At 33.3% G+C, this 21,059-nt stretch overlaps 2 protein-coding genes across 6 annotated transcripts; one reads left to right on the top strand and one right to left on the bottom strand.

Moving 5' to 3' along the window:
* Positions 1-3,838: 3,838 nt before the first annotated feature.
* Positions 3,839-8,406, bottom strand: LOC148271091 (uncharacterized). 2 transcript variants are annotated; one of them, XM_088241842.1, is made up of 3 exons: positions 8,285-8,406; positions 6,372-8,163; positions 3,839-4,338 (listed from the first exon to the last, which is right to left on the bottom strand). In XM_088241842.1, the coding sequence occupies exons 2-3, from the start codon at positions 8,154-8,156 to the stop codon at positions 4,213-4,215; spliced, it is 1,911 nt and encodes a 636-aa protein (XP_088097968.1). In that variant the 5' UTR covers positions 8,157-8,163; positions 8,285-8,406; the 3' UTR covers positions 3,839-4,212. The 2 variants fall into 2 exon arrangements, with proteins under 2 accessions (XP_088097968.1, XP_088097969.1); XM_088241843.1 differs by having other exon boundaries at positions 6,372-8,254; positions 8,339-8,400.
* A 1,018-nt stretch (positions 8,407-9,424) lies between these two features.
* On the top strand, positions 9,425-18,633 carry LOC148271092 (poly(A) RNA polymerase gld-2 homolog A-like). 4 transcript variants are annotated; one of them, XM_088241846.1, is made up of 10 exons: positions 9,425-9,490; positions 9,571-10,363; positions 11,524-11,793; positions 12,341-12,459; positions 13,301-13,472; positions 14,266-14,409; positions 14,737-14,865; positions 16,740-16,917; positions 17,486-17,595; positions 17,670-18,633. In XM_088241846.1, the coding sequence occupies exons 2-10, from the start codon at positions 10,006-10,008 to the stop codon at positions 17,801-17,803; spliced, it is 1,614 nt and encodes a 537-aa protein (XP_088097972.1). In that variant the 5' UTR covers positions 9,425-9,490; positions 9,571-10,005; the 3' UTR covers positions 17,804-18,633. The 4 variants fall into 4 exon arrangements, with proteins under 4 accessions (XP_088097972.1, XP_088097971.1, XP_088097974.1 ...); XM_088241845.1 differs by having other exon boundaries at positions 9,784-10,363; XM_088241848.1 differs by having other exon boundaries at positions 9,784-10,363; positions 13,301-13,466.
* The last annotated feature ends 2,426 nt before the right edge of the window (positions 18,634-21,059 follow it).

Raw genomic sequence — 21,059 nt, forward strand, 5'->3', positions numbered from 1 at the left:
GGAAGATAGTAATGTTAGTGTCCGCAATCCTTACAACAACACTTATCACTGCCTTTAACTTTACACGTTTTCGTCGGAGGCACAACTGTTTTTATCCTGACCAACTTGGGTTGGAACCACCCGTTCTTCTCTAAATCTTCTTTTTTCATTTCTTCGGATCTTTTATTTTGCATGTTCTGTGCATTACAACTCTGGAGATTACTGCGCTTTTGATTACCAAACTTGTCTTTTTTAATTTTTATATTAAGACTCGAAGCCGTGTTAGTTATAGAATACTTCCCGCTTATACTGACAGGAATATTAAAGGGTTTCCCGTTATCCAGTATTATGACATTGCTGGAATTTGTGTCCATGAAAACATACGCATCGGATTCGTTCAAAGTAGCCTTCGGTTTCTTCCAAAATGACATGCATTTTGTTGAAGCTGTACCACCACTGTGATATGAGGCTCGTGGATTATCTACTCCGGGTGGACTATAACTGGAGTGAGCGCTGTCAGTATCCTTATTTAGTAAACAATTGCGAGCATCGTAGAACTCATTCTCGGGTTCCCGAGCTTCATATGACACTGTATATATCCTCGCTGTTCCTTCGGGAGTTCTAACTGCGTATTTCCTTTTTTTTGTATTAGAGTCATTAAAATCCATTTTATGTCAGCAAATGCTCACATCGAAAATTATCAAATCCCCCATTTTTTTGTTTTTTTGGCAGCAAACAAAATGTCGCTTATTTTTACTGATCCTATCATTTTTCAAATTATACTAAAACCAGCAATTTTAAGTTTATTTTCCTCATGACTGATACTTAATTTTGTTATCTTATTGCTCGAGGTATTTGACACAAAGTATTGACAGTTGAATATAATTTTTATTCCTTTTTTCGAATTTCTGTCAGCTTAGCACTTGAAAATAACAAAAAATAGCAGGTACTTGTTTATTTCAATCCTGTGAACATTAGTCTGATGCTTCAAATATAAAACGCAAAAAATGTTGTACTAACAATGCACTGTACGGGCGGGCTGTGCAGGAGAACTCAAATTCTACAATTCCACGGACTCAATCCATGATCAAACAGAAAACCATAGAGAAATCTTGACAATATAATACATATCGTCGTGATCGTAGAACAAACGGATGTGTGAAAAATGCGGAATTTATTCCCTTTTTTTATATTTGGCCTTAAAAAAGTTTTATAAAGGCTTTATATTCCAAGCATCAGAGGATATACTTTCGTTCTTATCGAAATATGATAAAGTGTCATTACTCAATAATTTTTTTAACTGCCCTCACGTGTTGAAGAAAATCGCATGTGTTGTTCTACGATCATGACAATATATTATTTAGAGAAAATTTAGCGTGTTATAAGTCCAGATGAATGTAAAATATACTTCTGTGTGTGAAATAGAACCAGAACCCTGGATGAGTGGTTTCGAGTAAATGGCTGCTCTCAGGTAAAAATCCTAAAAAGGGAAATCGACTAAAGATGAGTCCACTTCCGCATAGTAGTTGACGCATTCGCCTACCATTCTTAAGGTCCTGGGTTTGATTCCCGGCAGGGTGGATGTGAAATATCAATTTTGACTTTTGTCTTGGAAAAACAAAAAAATATTTTTTGGTTTCAATCAAAGTTTGTTTTGAATTTTTTTTTTTTTTTTTTCAAAAATGAATTATTATGATGAAAAATATGGTAAAACAGTTTTAACTGAATGCTTTTTTACTTTTATTTTAATTCATGAGATCATATGTTATTGTTACAATTGCCAAGGTCAAAAAAAATTTGAACTGCAGTATTTCATTGTTCGTGGACTGACACCTGAAGCGATTTGTGTATGAAATAGAAACAATAAATATATAACCAAATAAAACCCTGGACGAGTGGTTTTGACTCGATGGCTGTTCACCGTAACCTTAAGTAACAGATTATCGAACTAAGCTGCATTTGGTTAACCAATACAGTGCGTGTTTACATACAAAATACATGAAATAAAGGTGTTTTCTACGGGCGCGTGAGAGTTCGGAATAGCAGCGCAGGGTTGCATTAGATGAAAATGCATATTACAAAAAAATGGAAGGATGTTGTTTTTTTGTGTATAAAAGAGTTTGTTTTTGAATCTTTACAAACAACATTCGCTTTTTATGGATCCCAATGAGATTTTTTCCTTAAATTCCTTGTAATTTCTACCCATTTATTTCTTTTTAATGGATTTTTATTAACGATAAAATAATATTAACTGACATTTAATACATTTTTGAAAATCGCATTCTGACATAAAGTGCACCCCTTATGGTGGAAGAGTAGAGTTTGACATTTGCAAGAAGAATTCTATATTTGAAAATTAATTATTATATGTTTTGGATTTCAACCATTAAAAAGTATCTAGGTACCTGCTTAAATTCGATATTTGAATATTAATAATTTTAAGTTTTGGAATTCAATAATAAACTAGTACTTGGGTGTATCTATGAAAAGCTGTTTCCTTTTATCAGAACAGTTTTTGATAATCAGGCACTTTTCATTTCTTTTGGTTTCGAATTAAATGCCTAGCTCACGTCAAAACCCGGTTGGCGGTTAAATAATGACTAAATCCGCATAGGGCATGGGTTGAGTGTCATAATTTTAAAGGGCTCAGGGTAAAACGTGGTATGACTTTCTTCATTAACATATATTCTTGTATTTTCTGCCTGGGTTATGGCACCAGAGTAGTGATTTTTGCACGATTTCTATTTGAGCACAATGCACCAAAGCTATGCAATGGCACGCGATTGGCCATAAAAAAAATAATGGGCAATGTTTCAGAAGCTACCATTTTGAACGGTAAGTTTCAAGGTGAAGTTGTTCTCCTGCCACGGATCCCAATGATTCCCTTCAGATTCACCCATTCCATTCAGACGCCTGCAATTTCCAATACGTTTGGCATTCGCAATGACTATTAATAAGTCAGAAGTCCAAACAACGTCCATTTGTGGGTTGAATATAGAAAATCCGTGTTTCTCACATGGCCAATTACATGTCGCGTGTTCTCTCATTGGCAAACCATTAAGTTTGTTTATTTATACAATTCTGGGATTGACGAAAAACGTTGTTCATCAACTAGCATTAAAATAAAAACAAAACACACTTAACTTCTTTAAGATTCAAGATTTATTTCAATACTTTACTTTTTTTACATCATTAAAAATATGACTGTCATGGAAATGATTTTAGGTTTTTTCTTTGTTTGCTATTATTTAATCAAAATGAAAATCGTCTAAATTTGCATGATACATTATTGGTAAGGCGTCACATTCCTCTGCTACTTGCAGGCCATCTTCGGTGTCACATATGGTTCAGTGGATCCACAGCGTAGAAGCGTCCATTTTCATGAGTCGCCACGTCTCTAGTAGCCTGTAGATCCATTATGAGCTCACGGACCAACTGAGTTCCACGCAGTTTTCTCCCCACAGATAATACATACGAAAAAACACAACTGTCAGTCATTTACAGACATACCACCAATCTCACGAAAAGTACCACCTCTTTCGCCAAATGTGTCAATGACAAGCACCAAATATCGTCCGGCCATGACAAAAGAGTTGGAACGGCGCAGGATAAGGAGATATTGCACTCTTTTTATTTTGTTTAGGGCAACACCGAATTACACAATGACGAAACGAAAAGATTGAAATGTTAAACTCAATGTCAAATGTCACTTAGTATATAGTTTATCGAAAAAACTTTTGCTGAACCAGTTAATAGCAGGCAAGCCAACGTTTGAGCAGGACGTCTGTCGGGTCCGCTAGTTTCCTTATATAATTCTTAAAATGTAGTAAATTCCAGGGTACCCGTAAATGAAGGTGTATATAAATGAATCTCAAATTACATAAATTATAAATAACACTTTTTTTATATATAAATATAATTTCTAATAAAACTTTAAATAAAACAACAAAAAAGTGTGGAATACATTGTTAATTATTATTGCATAAAAAGATCGGGACATTTATATACAAATATGGGACATAGCAAAACTACACATTATTTACAGATTTATAAATAATATTTAAACATTTTAAATACTTATTGTGGAATAATAATAAAGCATCTTTGCATATTTAAATTCAGCTGTGAAATAACATAAAAGTAAACTGATATAGTTTGCATAGTTACAACAAACTTAAATAAAACATAATAATATATTATATAATTTATACAAAATTTGAGAATCACTAACGGCTAGGAAATGAGATCATCTAGTGCTTTATCTCTATTGCAATTATTCTTCAACAGGGCCTCGGATATATTGCTTTCAGGAAATCCTAAGTCCATTAATTGGCCCATTACTAGAAGGTACTCGACAATCTGAAAAAGAAAGTGTTTTTAACTAATGTTTGTAAAAATGAGTATACAACGTTTTAATCAACTGGTTATCAAAATATTTTCAACTGCCACACCTGTAATATAACAAAAAGACTGAAGTATTTTGTTGAACAATTGATTACTGTGTATTTGTAGGATTTTGCTGTTGTTGAAAGTTGGAGATTGACAAAAGACACACGAGGTTTGAGATTCAATGGTGTATTTATTACATGGTGAATAAATATACGGAACAGAAGAGTAAAGAGGCTAAAAGGCTAAAGGCTCTTGGCCTCATAGAGTAAAGGATACGCTATTATTGTATTTTTTTGTAATATGTATTTTTACGTTGGGCTGACTCTTTGGGCTACCTTGTTTGGGCTGACTGGGCTTTACCACGCCCTGTGGTCTTTTTATAGGCCACGTTCCTTTGTTCTTCATGTCTCCATGGGGTTAATGGTTAACAGGACGTTGCTGTTAATTAGACGGAAGTTTTATGTGCAAATACTGTTAGCCTTACAGAATATAATGTATTGTATCCAACAGAAAAATAATGACTCGCTTCATCGGTTGTGACTCTATATTTCAGCTGAAATTATTGCACGTTTGTAAATCATCAATCAATGGACCACCCCCACATATTCTTTGGTATTATACCTAATCCAGTATTTATTATTATGCAACAATGTATGCGCTTATGTACGCTTTATCAACCTAACTAAAGCATTTGATAGTATATTGCTGAATGATGTCATCAAAATATTAACAGAGAAGGGAATGCCAGCAGGGGAAGGCCAGCAGTCAGTAAAACCATCCGAGATATTAAAACTGGCAGCAAAACCAAAATTTCCATTTAAATTAAGATTTATGAAATGTTTGAAAATGGTTAAAAGTGAATAAATTAAAATGAAATTTTGCAAAAACAAAATGTATTAATATTGGGAGAAAAAATATAATGGATAATCTAGCCATAAATTCTGTGGATAAAATAAAGTATCTCGGAGTGCTTAGATAAAAAAAAATTCAAAACCCATTCTCAATATCTAACAAAAAAAATTGTTTGTGGAAGAATTAAGAAATGTATTAGATATAAAGAGTAATGTTCTTATTTATTAAGCAATCATACGCCCACTCATAAATTACTGTTCTTCTATTCTTTTTTATATAATGAAGCATACAAATTCTTCGAAATTATACTCAAAGGATTATACTTTAAAGAAATATATATTTTAATGTAGAAAGAATGCACAAAGAAATTGGCTTGTTCACAGTATTACTGTGTAGTGTAGTGATTATTAAATGTTAGTGTCCTGACGACAAGACGAGTACATCTCGAAACCGGTATACATAGAACGTCTGTAAGTGGTTATATACAAATATTTACTAACATTTATTGAAATGTTTGACCACAAAGTTAATGATTTAAATATTAATAATACCTAAAACTCCCTCATGTGAATTTTGCTGCCTATAAATTCACAAAATTATACCTATCAGATGATGCCACGAAAAAGTCTTATTAAAAAATAACAATTATAAATAAAAAATATTTTCTAATAACATTTTTTTCAAACGTTTTTTTTTGTTTCAAATTTGTCATGGTTTGATAGGATAATGTGCTGCTGCGGTGGTTGGTGTGTGGTTCAATGATCTTGTAGGTGATTTTGCATGAACCATTATAAAAAAATCTTCCTTCAACAATCTGGGAAGACCCAAAATTGAAAATGTTTTGTTCTCTGCAATCTTTTTCGTTAGTGTTGTGATGAAATCCAAGTTTCAACTTTACATATATAGTTTAGAAATGTTGATAATTAGTGTATTAAATTAATTAATTAATTAAATGTATAGTTTAATGATAATTAGATAGGACATCCTTGTATTATATTTATTAATATGTTTGTACTATTTTAAGACAAAAAAATACATAAGGATAGATAAAACAATTGAAAATGGAAAAAAAAAACCAAGAAAATATGATCATTTACAGCAATAGAAGTTGATCTCTAGCTTGTACATTTACTACTGACTTTTAGAGTTACCTTCTTATCATCAACTCCGAGTTTATCACTAGCCCTCGCTACCCTCTGCAGTGGGAACCCCATAGAGCTGATGTGCCGACACATGGACTGCTGGTCGGCCGGGAGGCTGGAGAAGGGATCAGGGAGCTCCTCAGGGGGGGGGCTACCCAGCGGGGCTTTGCTGGGAGGGGGACTACCCAACAGAGCCCTTCCGGGAGTCGGCTGCAGCGCCGGACTGCAGTTATGGGACCGCTCTCGAGCTCGCTGCCGAGCTTCAGCCACTTCCTCATCCAACTCTCTAACTATATCCGGAACACTCCTCGATCTAGAACCGATCATTTTCCTAGCCACCGGAGTCTCTTCTTGCGGTTCTGCGCTAGGAATAAAAGCAGCGTTGACCGGCGGAGAGTACGCAGTGAAAGTAGGAGTAGGGTAGTAAGAGTAACTAGCATTGTAATAATCGTAAGGATTATTCACAGGCTGATTGAAAGTATTGACAGTCTTTCTTTGGTATGTATCGTTACCGATGTTTTGGTCGCTCTGATTATTGTGGCTATAAATGTTATCATTATTCTGACTATATCCGCTAATATTTGGTAGATGTTGGTACATTGAATTGGAAATATTATAACCGTAATCGGGCGCGTAATAATTGCCCACATTTGCAACTCCCGTGTGAGCATAGGAAGGCAGTTTGCTACTAGCGTCATTATAGTATCCATTACTCATGCCTGCGGAAGCCGAATTGTACGAGTAGGGTAACATGGCATGGTTCGGGTCCTGCGTACACGCATAGCCAGCGTCGGGAGAATAAATGTCGGGGTTTTTGGAATGTACGTTGGAGTAGGTTTGAGCGGAAATCAAACCGTTATTTGGCTGATGGACCGACGGTTGCTTTATTTGTTGTAGTTGCAAATTATCCTGCGGATTAACGTGGTCTATAACTGTAGGATTGGAATTCAACACCTGAGCCAGAAGTTCTAAATCGTTTATTGTTTTCAACTCCATATTATCGAATGGACTCGATGTGTCATTTTCGAAATCGGAAAAAGTTAGATTGTCCACATTGTTTTTCATGAATGATGGTCGAATATAAGATAACTTTTGCTGAGACTGGTTGCAAAGACTTTGTTGAAATTGCTGAATGGGATCGGGGTCATCGAGAAGATTAGTCGGAGCGCAAACTCGCTGTGGAGATACGGGAGTTGGTTTCAAAATATCGGCTGCCTCAGATTTAGCATTTTCTAAATATTTGTTATAAGAATAAATATTTGATATGCAATTCCCATAGGGAATTGCATTTTCAGGTATATCTGTGTGACCTTCAGAAATGGTAATCTGTTGGGAAATGTGAGAGTTCTGGTCGCCGAGATGTTGCGTTGAGGGAACAGTCAGAGAAATCTCGGGAGGTTTGTCTTCGATGTCATCTGGAGATATTTCGCTGATCTCTTCGGTGCTGGGGTAGGACACTTCGGATATACTGAGTTGCTTGAGTCGCTCTTCATTCTCTGCAGCGGCCTTTCGATCCAACTCTCTCTGTCTCGCTTCCTCTAGCAACTGTAAACGGTGGTTCCTTTCATTTTTCTCCGTCTCTCTAGCGTTCTGCCATTCTACTAACTTTTTAAGTACATTATTTTCAAGATTAAAATCATAATTTATTGATTCGATGATTTCAGCAGCTCTACTCGTGCTTTCGATAATTCCGTAAGGCAGAGTTATAATAGGGGGAGGCTTGTATTTCTCGGATATTTTGACGGGAACTCCATCCATGTAATCCAAATAATTACCAGAAAGATTCTGAGACATGTCTATCCTAAAAAAAATTACAAATGGTTCGTATGTTGCTTAAAATTTGATTATTTATCATGAAAACACGCTTTCACTCTCGAGGGTTTTTGCAACAGCTAAAACAAATACATATAAATTAGAGCTACCTTGAAGATTTTATTAGAAATTAAACTCATTAATTTTTCCAAGACACCACTCACAAACGAATAACATTATAATCCGATTCCACCTGACAATCAAAGATTGCAAAGATAATACTAAAACCACCAAAACTAAAATGACAAATGACAGCAAAAATTTAGTGTTGCCATTTTACCTAATCTCGTTGACTTTATCAACAGTAAAGATTTTTTTTCTAACTTTTTTTTTTACATTTTCCCTATAAATTTATAACTTTACTATTTATTTAAACACCTGTAGGCTTTTAAAGGTTTAACATACATATAAAAACAGACATGTACTTTACACAAAAGTATTTAATATTTTAAATAAAAATAACACATCATTTAGTTTTTTTCTATTTTCTAACATTTACACATATGAATTTTAATTTAATTATTAATAATTGAAATAATAATGTGAAATAACAAAAAAATATGTTCCACTCCAAGTATTTGTATACCTAGGTCGATGAATAAGCCTGAATAGTTTTTTTTGTGAGTAGAGGTTCAGTAAAAAATAAAAAAATCGAATGGAGATAAGTCCGTTTCATTGTAGTATTCTACTATTCCTAGTATTCTTGAGGTCCTAGGTTCTATTCTTGGCAGGATGTACGTGAAATTTATTTTTTTTAGGTTTTTGAATTGTAGTATTTCATTGCTCTAAGACTGGTACCTGAAGCAAAATACTGGTCACCTTATTTTTATGTAATTGCTGCAGCTGCATCTAAATGATCGAACCATACTACATCTGGTTTAACAGTGCAATAATCTATGCACCACTGAGTGTGGAAAGAAGAATGATTATTGTTTTTTTACAACTGATCACAATTCCTATTTAAATTATATTACTTCATGTGTTTTTTTTCTACTTGATTTTTTACAATATTTTTTTATGAAATAAATGGATTAAGGTTGTTTTATAATTGACGTAGAAAACAAAAACTGACTACTGAAATAATAAGAGCACCGAAAGCTTACCCATGTATTAAAATTGTCGTTGAAAATTATTTCCTTCAGTTTTAGAACGTATCCCATTATTAGGATTAAATTTATTCATGTTCTTTAAGTTGTCAGTTCCGATACGGTTCCGAATTTGCGATTTCAGATTTTTCAGTTTTCAGTTTCAGAGTTTCTGCAAATTTCAGCCGCGAAGTGAGTGTGAATAATGTCGCGCGTGAGCTTAGTTTCTTGGTAAGGCAAATCATTTAATATAGGAATAAAGACATTCTGTGTGATTATTCGTTTTTGCTATTTTCTCATTGGTTTTCCAGAAAATCGAATGACATTATGTTAATATTCTATCTTAACATTCTAAAATGTGGGTAATAATTCCATTCTGTGTAACACAGTGTATTCAACATTTTCGTGAAAAATAATCATATGCGATCAAATTGGTGAATTAAAATTATGTTTATAATAGAAACGATATTTGATGTATTTGTTTTGAGGAGCTTTGATTGATTACTTGTATTTTCGCTTTTCAGATTGTGTTCACCAGTTGATTGTCAACTGTTAAGATTACATTTATTTGTATTTTATGGATTATTAATATGATAATCATTTTGTTTTTAATGCGTCATACAATCGTTGTTTTAAAATTCAGTAAAATTGTGTGTTCTATTATAAATATTCGGTGTGCGTTATGTTAGTATCGTGATACAAATGATGGGTTAATTTGTTCGGGTAGTGTCGGAAGTATCATTCAAATGTCAGTTTCTACTCTAAGCGGGGCTCCAGTGGCATACCGGTTATACCACTATTTGTACTGCCAATTTAACGGTCAGTTTGTTCCCGTCCATCAAACTATGTTTTTTGAAGAATTTGATGAAAGTTCAGCGGGGCAGAAGTTGGATGCGTTAGGAAAGGATCGTATGGGACCCCCCGTGTACTACCAGCCCAGCGCGGCCCCTCGCAACATGCACATACAGAAGAAGACCGGCTGGGCCCCCAAGCGCTCCTTCCGCGGACTGGGCCCCATCTCTCCGGCACCTTCCGAGTCTGAGTCAGATGACTCTGGAAACTCCAACAAAACATGCAATCCCCCAATTATGTACGATACTAACGGTGAGTTACTTGACTTATTTTATTTTAAAATTTGAGAAATTCACAGAAACGAACATAAGAATACAATACCAAAAATAAAAAGAACAAAATATAATATTTATGATACATTTCATATTCTCTGTATCCTGACGGATTATGAACATAGTTCTGTTTGAAATTGTACCAGAATCCAGGACGAGTTCTTTCCACTAGATGGCTGCTGTCAGGTAAAAATCCTAAAAAGAGAAATCGGAGGGAGATTGTCCGCCTCGTAGTGTAGTAGTTGGCTCATTCGCCTACTGTGCTTGAGGTCCTGGGTTCAATTCCTGGGATGGTCCACATATAATATTTCATAAACATTTATTTCTATATAACATCTGGACAACACGCTTAATAGTATATAAATCTATTCCACATCTCGCAGCACTGGAACCTCTTTTTACACGTTTTTTGAAAAATGTCCCACAAATGACCACTTAAATACTGGGCGTATAATATCGTGGGGTAATTACTACAACTAGGTAACTTAAAATTAGTATTTCGGAGGATAAAAAAATGTGTTTTCGTGGGTAACTCAAAAATGCTGATTTTGAAGTTACCTTCTTGTGCCCCACGATACTAGATATTGATAACGAATAATCTTTGTTGCGATTTAAAAAAATATTTTGTTGTCATGTTGTATTTAACACAATTTTTTTATGCAAGGATCCACCATTGGTGTTTTTTAAGTATACTTTTTTTATACAGTACTTCGTGGGATGTATCCGCCGTGTAAAAAGAAGCCCCAGTGTAATTATGTGATTTTAATTATATCCCGGGCACTGGTTATAAGTTTACAACGGGGAAATTCAGTAGTTTTTTAATTATTTTTTTATTTGTTAGCCAACAAAAAAATATTTTTTCTCCACCCGTAACGTCACAAGTTGTTGTTGGTGAGTTGTGCTGACATTTAAAAGTTTTTCTATGAATTTTTTGTATATTTTTGAGAAACTTAGCCATACAATTAAATGCTTTAACTTTTTCCGCATTAAGAAAACATGTTTTATGTCCAATTTCTCGTACCGCTGAACTTCCTCATCAAAATATGGTTGAACATATTTTTCTTATTGTAATTAAAATGTAGTTCCACCAAAAAATGTCAGTAGAGGAACTCACTATTAAGGATTAAATGTTATGTTTAGGGGTGAATTGTCCATACGAAGTGGGTCCATTACGAGTGCACCCCAGCCCTTATACTCCGCGCTTCCCAAACCTGGAGGTTGCGCCACCCGTCCACCCCGACACCATCTTCTTCCAGAACAAGCGGCGGTTTGACGGGAGCCGAACTTCCTTCCGCGGCCACCGGCCTCCGCCCCCCGCTCATTACTGCCCCTTCCCCATAGCCCCCGACAGGTACCTGATGAAGAGTCACCTCATTCAGGTCAGAAATTCTCCGAGGAATCTTCTAATAGGTAATTTTTGACAAACTCCTAATTTTAAATAAGTAAACTCTTAGTTACTTTGAGACTAAGTTTAAACAAATTTATTTACATGTATAGTTATGATGAAACCAGTCATTGCTTATTCCAAATTGGTCGATTTAAGTATCCTTTATCTTTTAGTCATATAATTGTCGGCCTTGTGGTGTAGTGGTTAGCACGTTAGCCTACCGTGCAAGTGATCTCGTGATCGATTTCTGACATGGTTGACGTGAAATATTTATTTAAAAAAGGTCTTTTTACACTAGAATATTTCATAGTCCCTGAACTGGTGCCTGACTGATCATCTTACCTTCATGAAACAAAAATGATCAAGATACACTGCGATTGGTGTACCAATGCAGTGCCTTATGCACCATTATGTGCAGAAAGGGAATGATGATGATGAATAAATTAATTACAACAAACTTGCACCGAGAAATGTCCCTAATAAAAATGAAATTCTATTTGCATTGTGGTCTTTATATTTACTGTATGAATTTTTATTACGCCTAAATTGATTAAACATATTTATTTACAGGTTCAAAGTGGGATACATTATCTTTAGAAGTTTGGAATAGATTCATGCATTTTCAACAAACTGAACATACTTTTAAAGATAAAATGACGCTTTGGCGATTCTTGTATGTTTCAATCAAGGTAACTAATTATTGTTTTTTCAGTGAAATATACTCGAGAAAATAGCTAATGCTGTATTTTAGACGGCTTTAAAATATATACATGTACCACAAAAATTTGTTTTAACCCTAGCATCCTCAACAAAAATAACAACAACAGAAAATTGTGTAATATGATGAGATATTTAATTATGAAACTTGTTGTACAATTTGAATTAATTTAAAATGCCAATTCCAATAATTATTTCGTAGTAACTCCCTTATATTATATGGAAGCGAAGTATGGAATGGTGCATACATGAAATCGCAAGCGAATGTGTGGTAAAATTTTGTAGGATAGGTGCACAAATGTTGAGATCCGTACTTTAAGTAAGGCTGAGATTAGCATTATTATGATAGATAAGCATTATCTTAGTATATAGTTCTGCATTGGTTTGTACATGCAGAGCAAATGTTGATGGATGCATAAAACAAGGAAGACCGAGAGAGACATGACATGACCAAATCCAACAAATACTTAAAGATGAACCTATCAAAGCACACTAAAATTAAAATGTCATTTTTCTCAAGCCTGGGTGTTTTTTGCTATAATAATTCACCACTGTAATTGAGCCTTCTGGCCTGTTGGGGAGCAAAAAAAGTCGGCGGCGTTAAGAAACCGACGTCCATATGCAGACAAAGTGGTGCGGCATTAAAAATAATAATAGTGTGTATTATTTTTTAATTAAAAATAATGTTTCGCGGCGAGGGATCACTACGGTGTCCCATGCCGAGGGAAATGTTTTTCATAGTTTTGAAACATGCCCCTAAATACGTATTAACAAATATTTTACTTTTAACAATATATTTATTTTTTCGAGCAGACCCGTTTCCCTCGATACAGCTTGTATCTGGTTGGGTCTACAGCGTCAGGATTTGGAGCCAATTCTTCAGATATGGACTTGTGCCTGCTAGTGAGATCTAAAGAATCTGTGGACTGCAGATCTAACGCCCTTTATCATCTTGATATTATGCTGGATTATATTAGAAGTACAAGTTTGTATATTTGTATTTTTATGTCATTTTAATTTAATGTTTTCATTAATTTATTAAAATTCTCCATTACCTTCATAGCTTATGCATTCAAGGTACATATATCCAGAAATAAGTTCCATTTGTATCTCTTGCCATCGCAGCGCTGTGATCGCAGTTTTGCGCGTGTGTGTTACTTACCCTGATCTTTCGAGGAGGTGTTCTACAAAGGCTGATGTACATCAACCCAGATGATAGACGCTGTAATTCAGAAAAAATTCACAAGAATCTTAAAGGGCGTGAAAACCTACAAACTTTAATCGGGAATGATAATGATAAAAATAAATTTCATTTAAAATTAATTTGTTAATAATATTAGTGTTGAATTTGTAAAAGGGTGAATGATTACAATGAAAGCATCCACCCCTTTCCCGAAACTGTTCATAAAGACTCGAGTCTTTCTTCAGTTTCGCATATCAATTTCAATTTTTTAAAACTAATTAAGCGGAAGTTTAATATTTCTTTACAATCAAACCGCGGAGATAACAAAACAAAGAAACTTTAAAAGCTTTCATTGTACCCCTCACTGCAGTATTGTCAATTTGTGATCAATCAAATACACATGGTCATCACAATCACCTTTTTCTAGTTGCCCAGTATGACAGTGAAGGAATGGTGGTGATTCAGCGCCCTTGAGGTGATTTTCACAAAAATGGCGCTATATAAATTATCCAACTATATATATATAAGGGTGAATGATTGAGTGTGTATATAATATGTAACTATGTGTTTCATAAAAAATGTTGTTCCCTTTCAGATATATTTATACATGCCGAGCTGATCAAGGCCAAAGTTCCAATCCTAAAATTCCGTGATACTTGTTTCTCAATTGAAATAGACCTCAACTGTAATAATGTTGTGGGAATACGCAACACACACCTCTTATATTGTTATTCTCAGTGTAAGTTATTATATTAGTTTATCTTATCCTCAGAGTAATAATTCACTAGGGAAGCCCTTTAGCACTTTATTGCATGAAACAAAAGTGTCACTGCGACACGTGTAGATCTATTGCGATGGGTCTATAGCCTCAATGTTTACTTTGTTATTTTTCAGTACTTTACAAGTTTATCAAAATGGATTTAAATTGCACATGGTTAAACTTTAGTTATGAGTGAATCAATTTTATGGTCGTCTATAAATAGTATTTACTGTATCTTTTACACTTTTTATTTTGTACCATAGCCATTTTTAATATTAATACTGTTTTTTTTATAATGTTTTGCAGTAGACTGGCGTGTACGCCCCCTCGTACTAATAATCAAGCTCTGGGCACAACATAACAACATCAATGATCCAAAAAATAAAACTATTTCGAGCTATTCGTTGGTCCTCATGGTACTGCACTACTTACAATGTAAGTAATACTTTTTTTGCTATTGGGTGATGGTTGTAAATTTTTAAAACAATCGCTAAAAGTTATCCAATCTTATTTTATTCTAATTTAATAAATATATGAACAGCTAAACTTTAAACAAAATGGTTGAATTATGTTTTTAGATCTAATTTATACATGATTTTTGTTATTATCTTTTTTACAAAACATTTTAAGTATAGAATTTCAATAGCATTTAATCCATTGCGCCAGAATAAGGGTCTGACTCCTTTTGTGTAACCCGATCCAAATGTATAAACTAACAACTTTCTTCATTTGTAAAAATAAAATTAAAACAAATTTATTGTTTTATCATTTTATTTATGTTATTCTATACTTCAAAATTTGATTTTTGTATATCCCCAATAAATACTGAAATATTTAGTTTAGAAAAGCCTTTAAACATAATTAATATTGTTTGAAGAAATTGATATTGATATATTTTAAACTGTCTTAATTTATATTTTATTTAGTACTTACAATATTTAAAAAAAAAATTACATAATAAAGGGGTTTTTATGTGCCTAACTTAGTAAAATCAGTAGATATTTTTTTTGCACTACAACATGCCAGGAAATAACATGAGGGCCACCAAATAATAAATTGAATTATGATTACTGGGAAATATAACTTTTTTTTACAATTAATAAGTCAACAATTATTATTTACCTATTGTGTACACATTTCTATTAAAAAATTTGGTATTCCAGTTTTGTATTTCTTTTTTATCTTATCTTATTGCAATGTAAATATGAAAGTAGACATAAATTATTATTTTTTATAATCAAACTTCTAACCAAGCTCTTTCTTGTACACTTTTCAATATAATTACAAGTTTTAAATTTAAAAAAATTGTATATACTTACGCACCCTCTCCCTCATTCATTCACACACGCACATGCACACTCTCCCTCATTAATTTACACATACACACACATGAATACAAACGTCTCACATATACAATTACGTAAACTCTTTTTCTTATATATTATGTGTTATTAGATTTACAGTGGATTTTTTTATTTGGCTCTTGTATTGTTAATATGTTTCTACTTATTTTTTATGTAAAAGCTGTAAAAATCCCGAATAAAATAAATATTGTGTACTTATTATTATTATTATTTTTTTCTAAATATTCTTTAAAAAAATACATTTTCTCGCTCCTTATAATAAGGTTAGTAGTAATTATTATATGTTTATGTAAACGATCTTCGCCGACGAGCCATATATAAATTGGCTCGGTAAGTAAGTAAATAGGTCTGTTTTTTATTTGTTTTATTTAGTTCTACGTGTTGAGGATTGGACGAGGTGTGAAGAATGCCTCGTCCTTGGAGGAAAATTTAGATAGTGGACTGTATATACTAACCTGCTGATGAGGCGTGACGTGTGCTGGAACCTGGCTGCTGAAGCTGGCGGTCTAGATGGACGCAGGCACAGCTCGCTTGTTGAAGGATTTGTTTGATGTTAGATTAGTACTAAAAATGTAATGTTTTCGGCACTCGTGCCACAATCATTGTTACTTCAAGTGCGCAGGAAGGATGAGTAGGTGGTATAGATTTGGTTGGAGGTGGTCCGAGCACTGTGATCAAATGTATTTTGTTTTTGCTATGTATTTTACCAGGTTTTTTAAAACAAAAATTACTATGTATTTTACTATGTTTCTTACTATGTCACGAATCTTAATGTCACAATTGTCAAGGCCAAACATGTGGCGTTTTCATTGAGATATGAATGATAATTAAAATATCCATATTGATTTTGAAAATTAAAAAAAAAATCTAAATTCATTTTGCATATTTTTATCATTATTGATTAGGTATTTCCCTATTATGGAATTTGGAATTATGTATTTCCAGATGGTGTATCTCCCCCAGTGTTACCGTGTCTCCAAGCAGAATTCCCAAACAAGTTTGATCCAGACCAAGATATTCACAATATTGAAATGTTTGACCAGATGCCAGCTTATATCTCCAAGAATAAACAGCCTCTCGGAGAACTGTTGCACGGGTTTCTGGAATATTACACAAACTTTAAGTGAGTTTGTTTTCTGATAGATAATTTTAGTTACAAACTACCTGTACAGATAATTCTCTGTAACCTTCAAAACATCCTTAATTAAATAATATAGACATAACAAAAGAACATTTAAGTTTGTTAATGAAAATTCTTGATGAAAGCTCATTGTAATTTATTATAGAAATTAAAGGCGTGCGATATTGAAATCCACAACTTTGAAGTAACCCAGTCTGGAAGATGTGAAAATGACAAAACCGGTCACTGGTTATTTCAAATTTGTGGATATAAGTATTCAACTTTTGTTAATAATAATAAAATACTAAAATAATGTTAAACCAAAGAAATTACATAAAACAAATAATGGAATATTTAAAAAATAATGTTAACTTTGCAAATGAAATTATTTCTGAAATTGTATCGATGAATACCTTCAAATTGTATGTTTTCTAGTATGTATCTTTGTTGAGTTACCCTATAATAAAATATATATCAGATTGAAATATAGAATGACTGTTTCGATTATTCAATACTGTATTCTCTTTATCTAACCCTAATCTGTCTTGTATGTTTATTCTGTATTGTGCAGGTACAGTCAATACACCATATCCGTACGAACCGGAGGTTGCATCAGTGTGAACGAGTGTCGTGCGAGTCGACAAAATGAGCCCCATCAATGGAAACTTCTTTGTGTAGAAGGTATGCCAAGTTAATTACTCATTATGTGATTGGAGTATTGGAGCAAATGTGTAATTTTTTTTAACATTTTACAGAACCTTTTGACCTCAGCAACACAGCGCGGTCAGTTTATGATCCGGATGTGTTTACTCACATCCTGAAAGTATTTGAAAAAAGTTGCAGAGCTTTGGACAAATGTCTCTCCATCACAGCTCTCCTACCTCCTTGAATATTGTAATGTCGGTGTATTGTTGTTTTGTACTTGTCGAGTTACTCGGTGTGGCAATAATTACTTAAAATATTAGCGACGTGATATATTTCCGTTCCATTATTCCAGCGCACATTTCTCTACCGGAAGCGCACCTATATATGTACATTCAGTAGATGCTAGTCCTAAATAATGTTCCGGTTTCTGTACGAAGTGAGCCTACAAAACTACCAATATTAGTAGTGTGTGTAATTGTTACATCCTGCAATCTGATACCTGGTCTGAATCAAATAAAGATCACAATATAGAAGGGAAATATAGTAAAAAAAGAAAGAGGCTGTGATTTTTGACTGTATTTTTAATGTTATTTTTTTATAGTCATCTTCCTGGACTTTGCATGAACAGTGGGAAGTTCAGTTTGCTAAATATGTTTTACTTGTATTCGCACGGGAAGTCGTTCTTTGACGACCACGAGTATGGTATTTCAGTACAAACATTATATAATTTTAACCCAAAGTGTACACCATGTAATACTTTATACCCAGCCCGTATATGGCTGCCCACAATCCGCTGTCTAGTAGAGTGTCATGGAGATGGTCATTTGTTGCAAATGTGTTCATTACTGAAAGTGCCAGAAGAGCATTATTGCTATTAACCAAAATATATGTGCCTGATATACAAATATTATTATATAGCTACGCAAAAGAGTTGTTATTATTTATTGAGTTGGCGTTTATTTCAAGTAGAACTCCCGTGTTGGAATCTTAATATGAAATCAAATACTGCTCTGAATCTACTACATAATTGTATTTATCGTTTCGTTTCGCAAGGGCATTATCAAACAAATAAAACAATTTTCCTATTAAAAATAAATGCAATTCGACTCAAATCAGTGTTTGATTTAATATTAAGAGTTGTTATTGTTGATTCTGCCAATTTAGGCTTGTGCCTGAGATTCCGTGTTCTAGATAAAACCATCCAACTAAATGCAGAATTATCATCTGACTTTTACAGTAAAGTCGCTCAAGTTTATTTTAATTATTGACGTTATTTATTCGTATTTTTTTCGCACAATATATAAACTAGTTGTTGATAGATTGGTCTTCCCGTATCAGTGGAAATACTTATTCTAAATGTGCGATATTGGCGCACAACTTTGACTGAGAATAGTTCTGCATTTGTGATAGAAATTGTGTGTTTCATTATTATATTATCTTTGTTATGTTGCATAATATAGCTACATTCACCCCCCTAAGGGAAAGATTCAGTCTGACCGCAACAAATAAGATAGAATTACTCTATATGTGTCTTAAGAGAATTTAATAGTGTTGCCTATATTTATAGATTTATAAAATACAGATACGATGTATTTGAAATAAAATGTTATTGGTTCAACATGGAGAAAATGCGGATATGCTTCCAATACTTAAGTAATCAGTCCATAGAATAAATTATATTGAAAACGCTAGTTTAGTTTTAATTTAACATTGAATAGGACTGATTATTATTATTAAAATGAAAGGGTTATAAACATTCCTCCATTACATTCTAATGTTTCAAACTAAAATCACTTAGGTTAGAAAAATGATTGTACGATGTAATAAATAGTTCCACCCAAGCTGGAGACTCGAGATCAACCAAATATTTAACGAAACATGTGTGCTTTATTTCCAAACTGCCCACAAATTGTAAAAATTGGCAGCTTAGTGAGTACAGATTCTAATATATCAGATATTCGCTAAAAGTGTTATTTCCAATGTAAATCAAATACAAAAATAAATATTTCGGTATGCAATGTTTATTTTGTTCAATAATTCATAATCTTCATTCTGGTATGTTTATCAATAATTTCCTGATCATGTAAAAAGTGTTCCTCTGTATATTTTGTTAAAATGTGCATGTTCTTTTTTTCTGTAAATTAAGGTTTCATAATAAAAAAAACAAAAACAAAAAAAAACTTCAAAAAGTATATTAAAAAAAAAAAAAACAAATTGCATTATCAGTGTTCATAAATACATAAAAATCATGTTATAATAATACATTTTTTATACAGAGCTATTTTGCATATTAAAATTATATCACAGGCGAGGGTTTAATTATTATTAAGAAGTGAAATTATATTTGGAGTTTGTCGGAGTACGGTGACATGTGGCAATCTAATTAAAGTGGTTTTACTAATATTTCTTAATACAAAATCATTTAAAAATGCTTACATAATCCCCCTAACAATGTACCTAAAATCTTGGTTAATAAATTACAAAACATTTAAATATTCCTATTGTTTATTAAACTCACTTTTATAAGGTCATCCATGCAAATTTACATTCAATATTCCATCATTTGAACTCCAAAACCAGTCCATAGTTCTGTAACCACATCCACTAAATCTACCATAGCTAATACTGCTATCCATGTTTTATGTACATATGTATTCATATAGCAGATCAGTAAATCATCACATAATTATTTATTTTTACTTTTTTGACACCAGTTTCCAGTTTACATCACCATTAAAGCGGGAAGGTTGTGCTCAAATGAATTTATCAAAAACCTAAAGAGTTCAAATATGAATACAAACATCTCTGTAAATTAAACATTTATTAGCTTTTTACTCTCAGTTATACAGAACTGATTTCTTTTGTAAAATTTTATTCCGTAATGTTTTCTATTCAAAAAGTGATTTGTATGTGTAAAAATTGTAATAATACATATGTTTGAAAATACACTAATTTTCAACATAAAATCTGTTTTATTCTATACCCTATAACACCGTTTTGTTATCCTGATGGGGCATAGGGCACTGCACAAACTCACGTGAAGACAAGATGATTAGTACTACAAGCGGGTGTTTTTTTACTACCTATTTTATTATTACCAAAAGGTATTTTTGCAGAATATTTCATAGTCCCTGGACTGGTGCAACTGAAGTGGTATGACTGATTAAGATGATCCTTGTAACAAAAATTATCGAGATACGCGGCGGTTGGTGTACCAATGCAGTGTCCTATGCACCATTAGGTGCTGAAAGGTAATGGATGATACTCAGATGACAATCAAGACAACCACTCGAATGCCCCAGAGCATAGATATCAGCTTTCAATTTCAGTCCCCATTGAGTGTCGGTGCCGAGGTCCTACGCCTCAAAATCTTCAAGCGGAATTCGCATTATTTTCCTTGTTATTGTGGACTTTTAGGGCCTTAAAAAGATTTTTCATGCTAATTTTTGAATAAATAGAATTAATATCAGTCCTCAATGAATGTCGTTGGCGTCTTAACC

The sequence above is a fragment of the Micrasema longulum genome, unplaced genomic scaffold, assembly GCF_059751315.1.
Source record: "Micrasema longulum isolate JH-2025_06_02 unplaced genomic scaffold, ASM5975131v1 h1tg003106l, whole genome shotgun sequence".
Lineage (NCBI taxonomy): Eukaryota > Metazoa > Arthropoda > Insecta > Trichoptera > Brachycentridae > Micrasema > Micrasema longulum.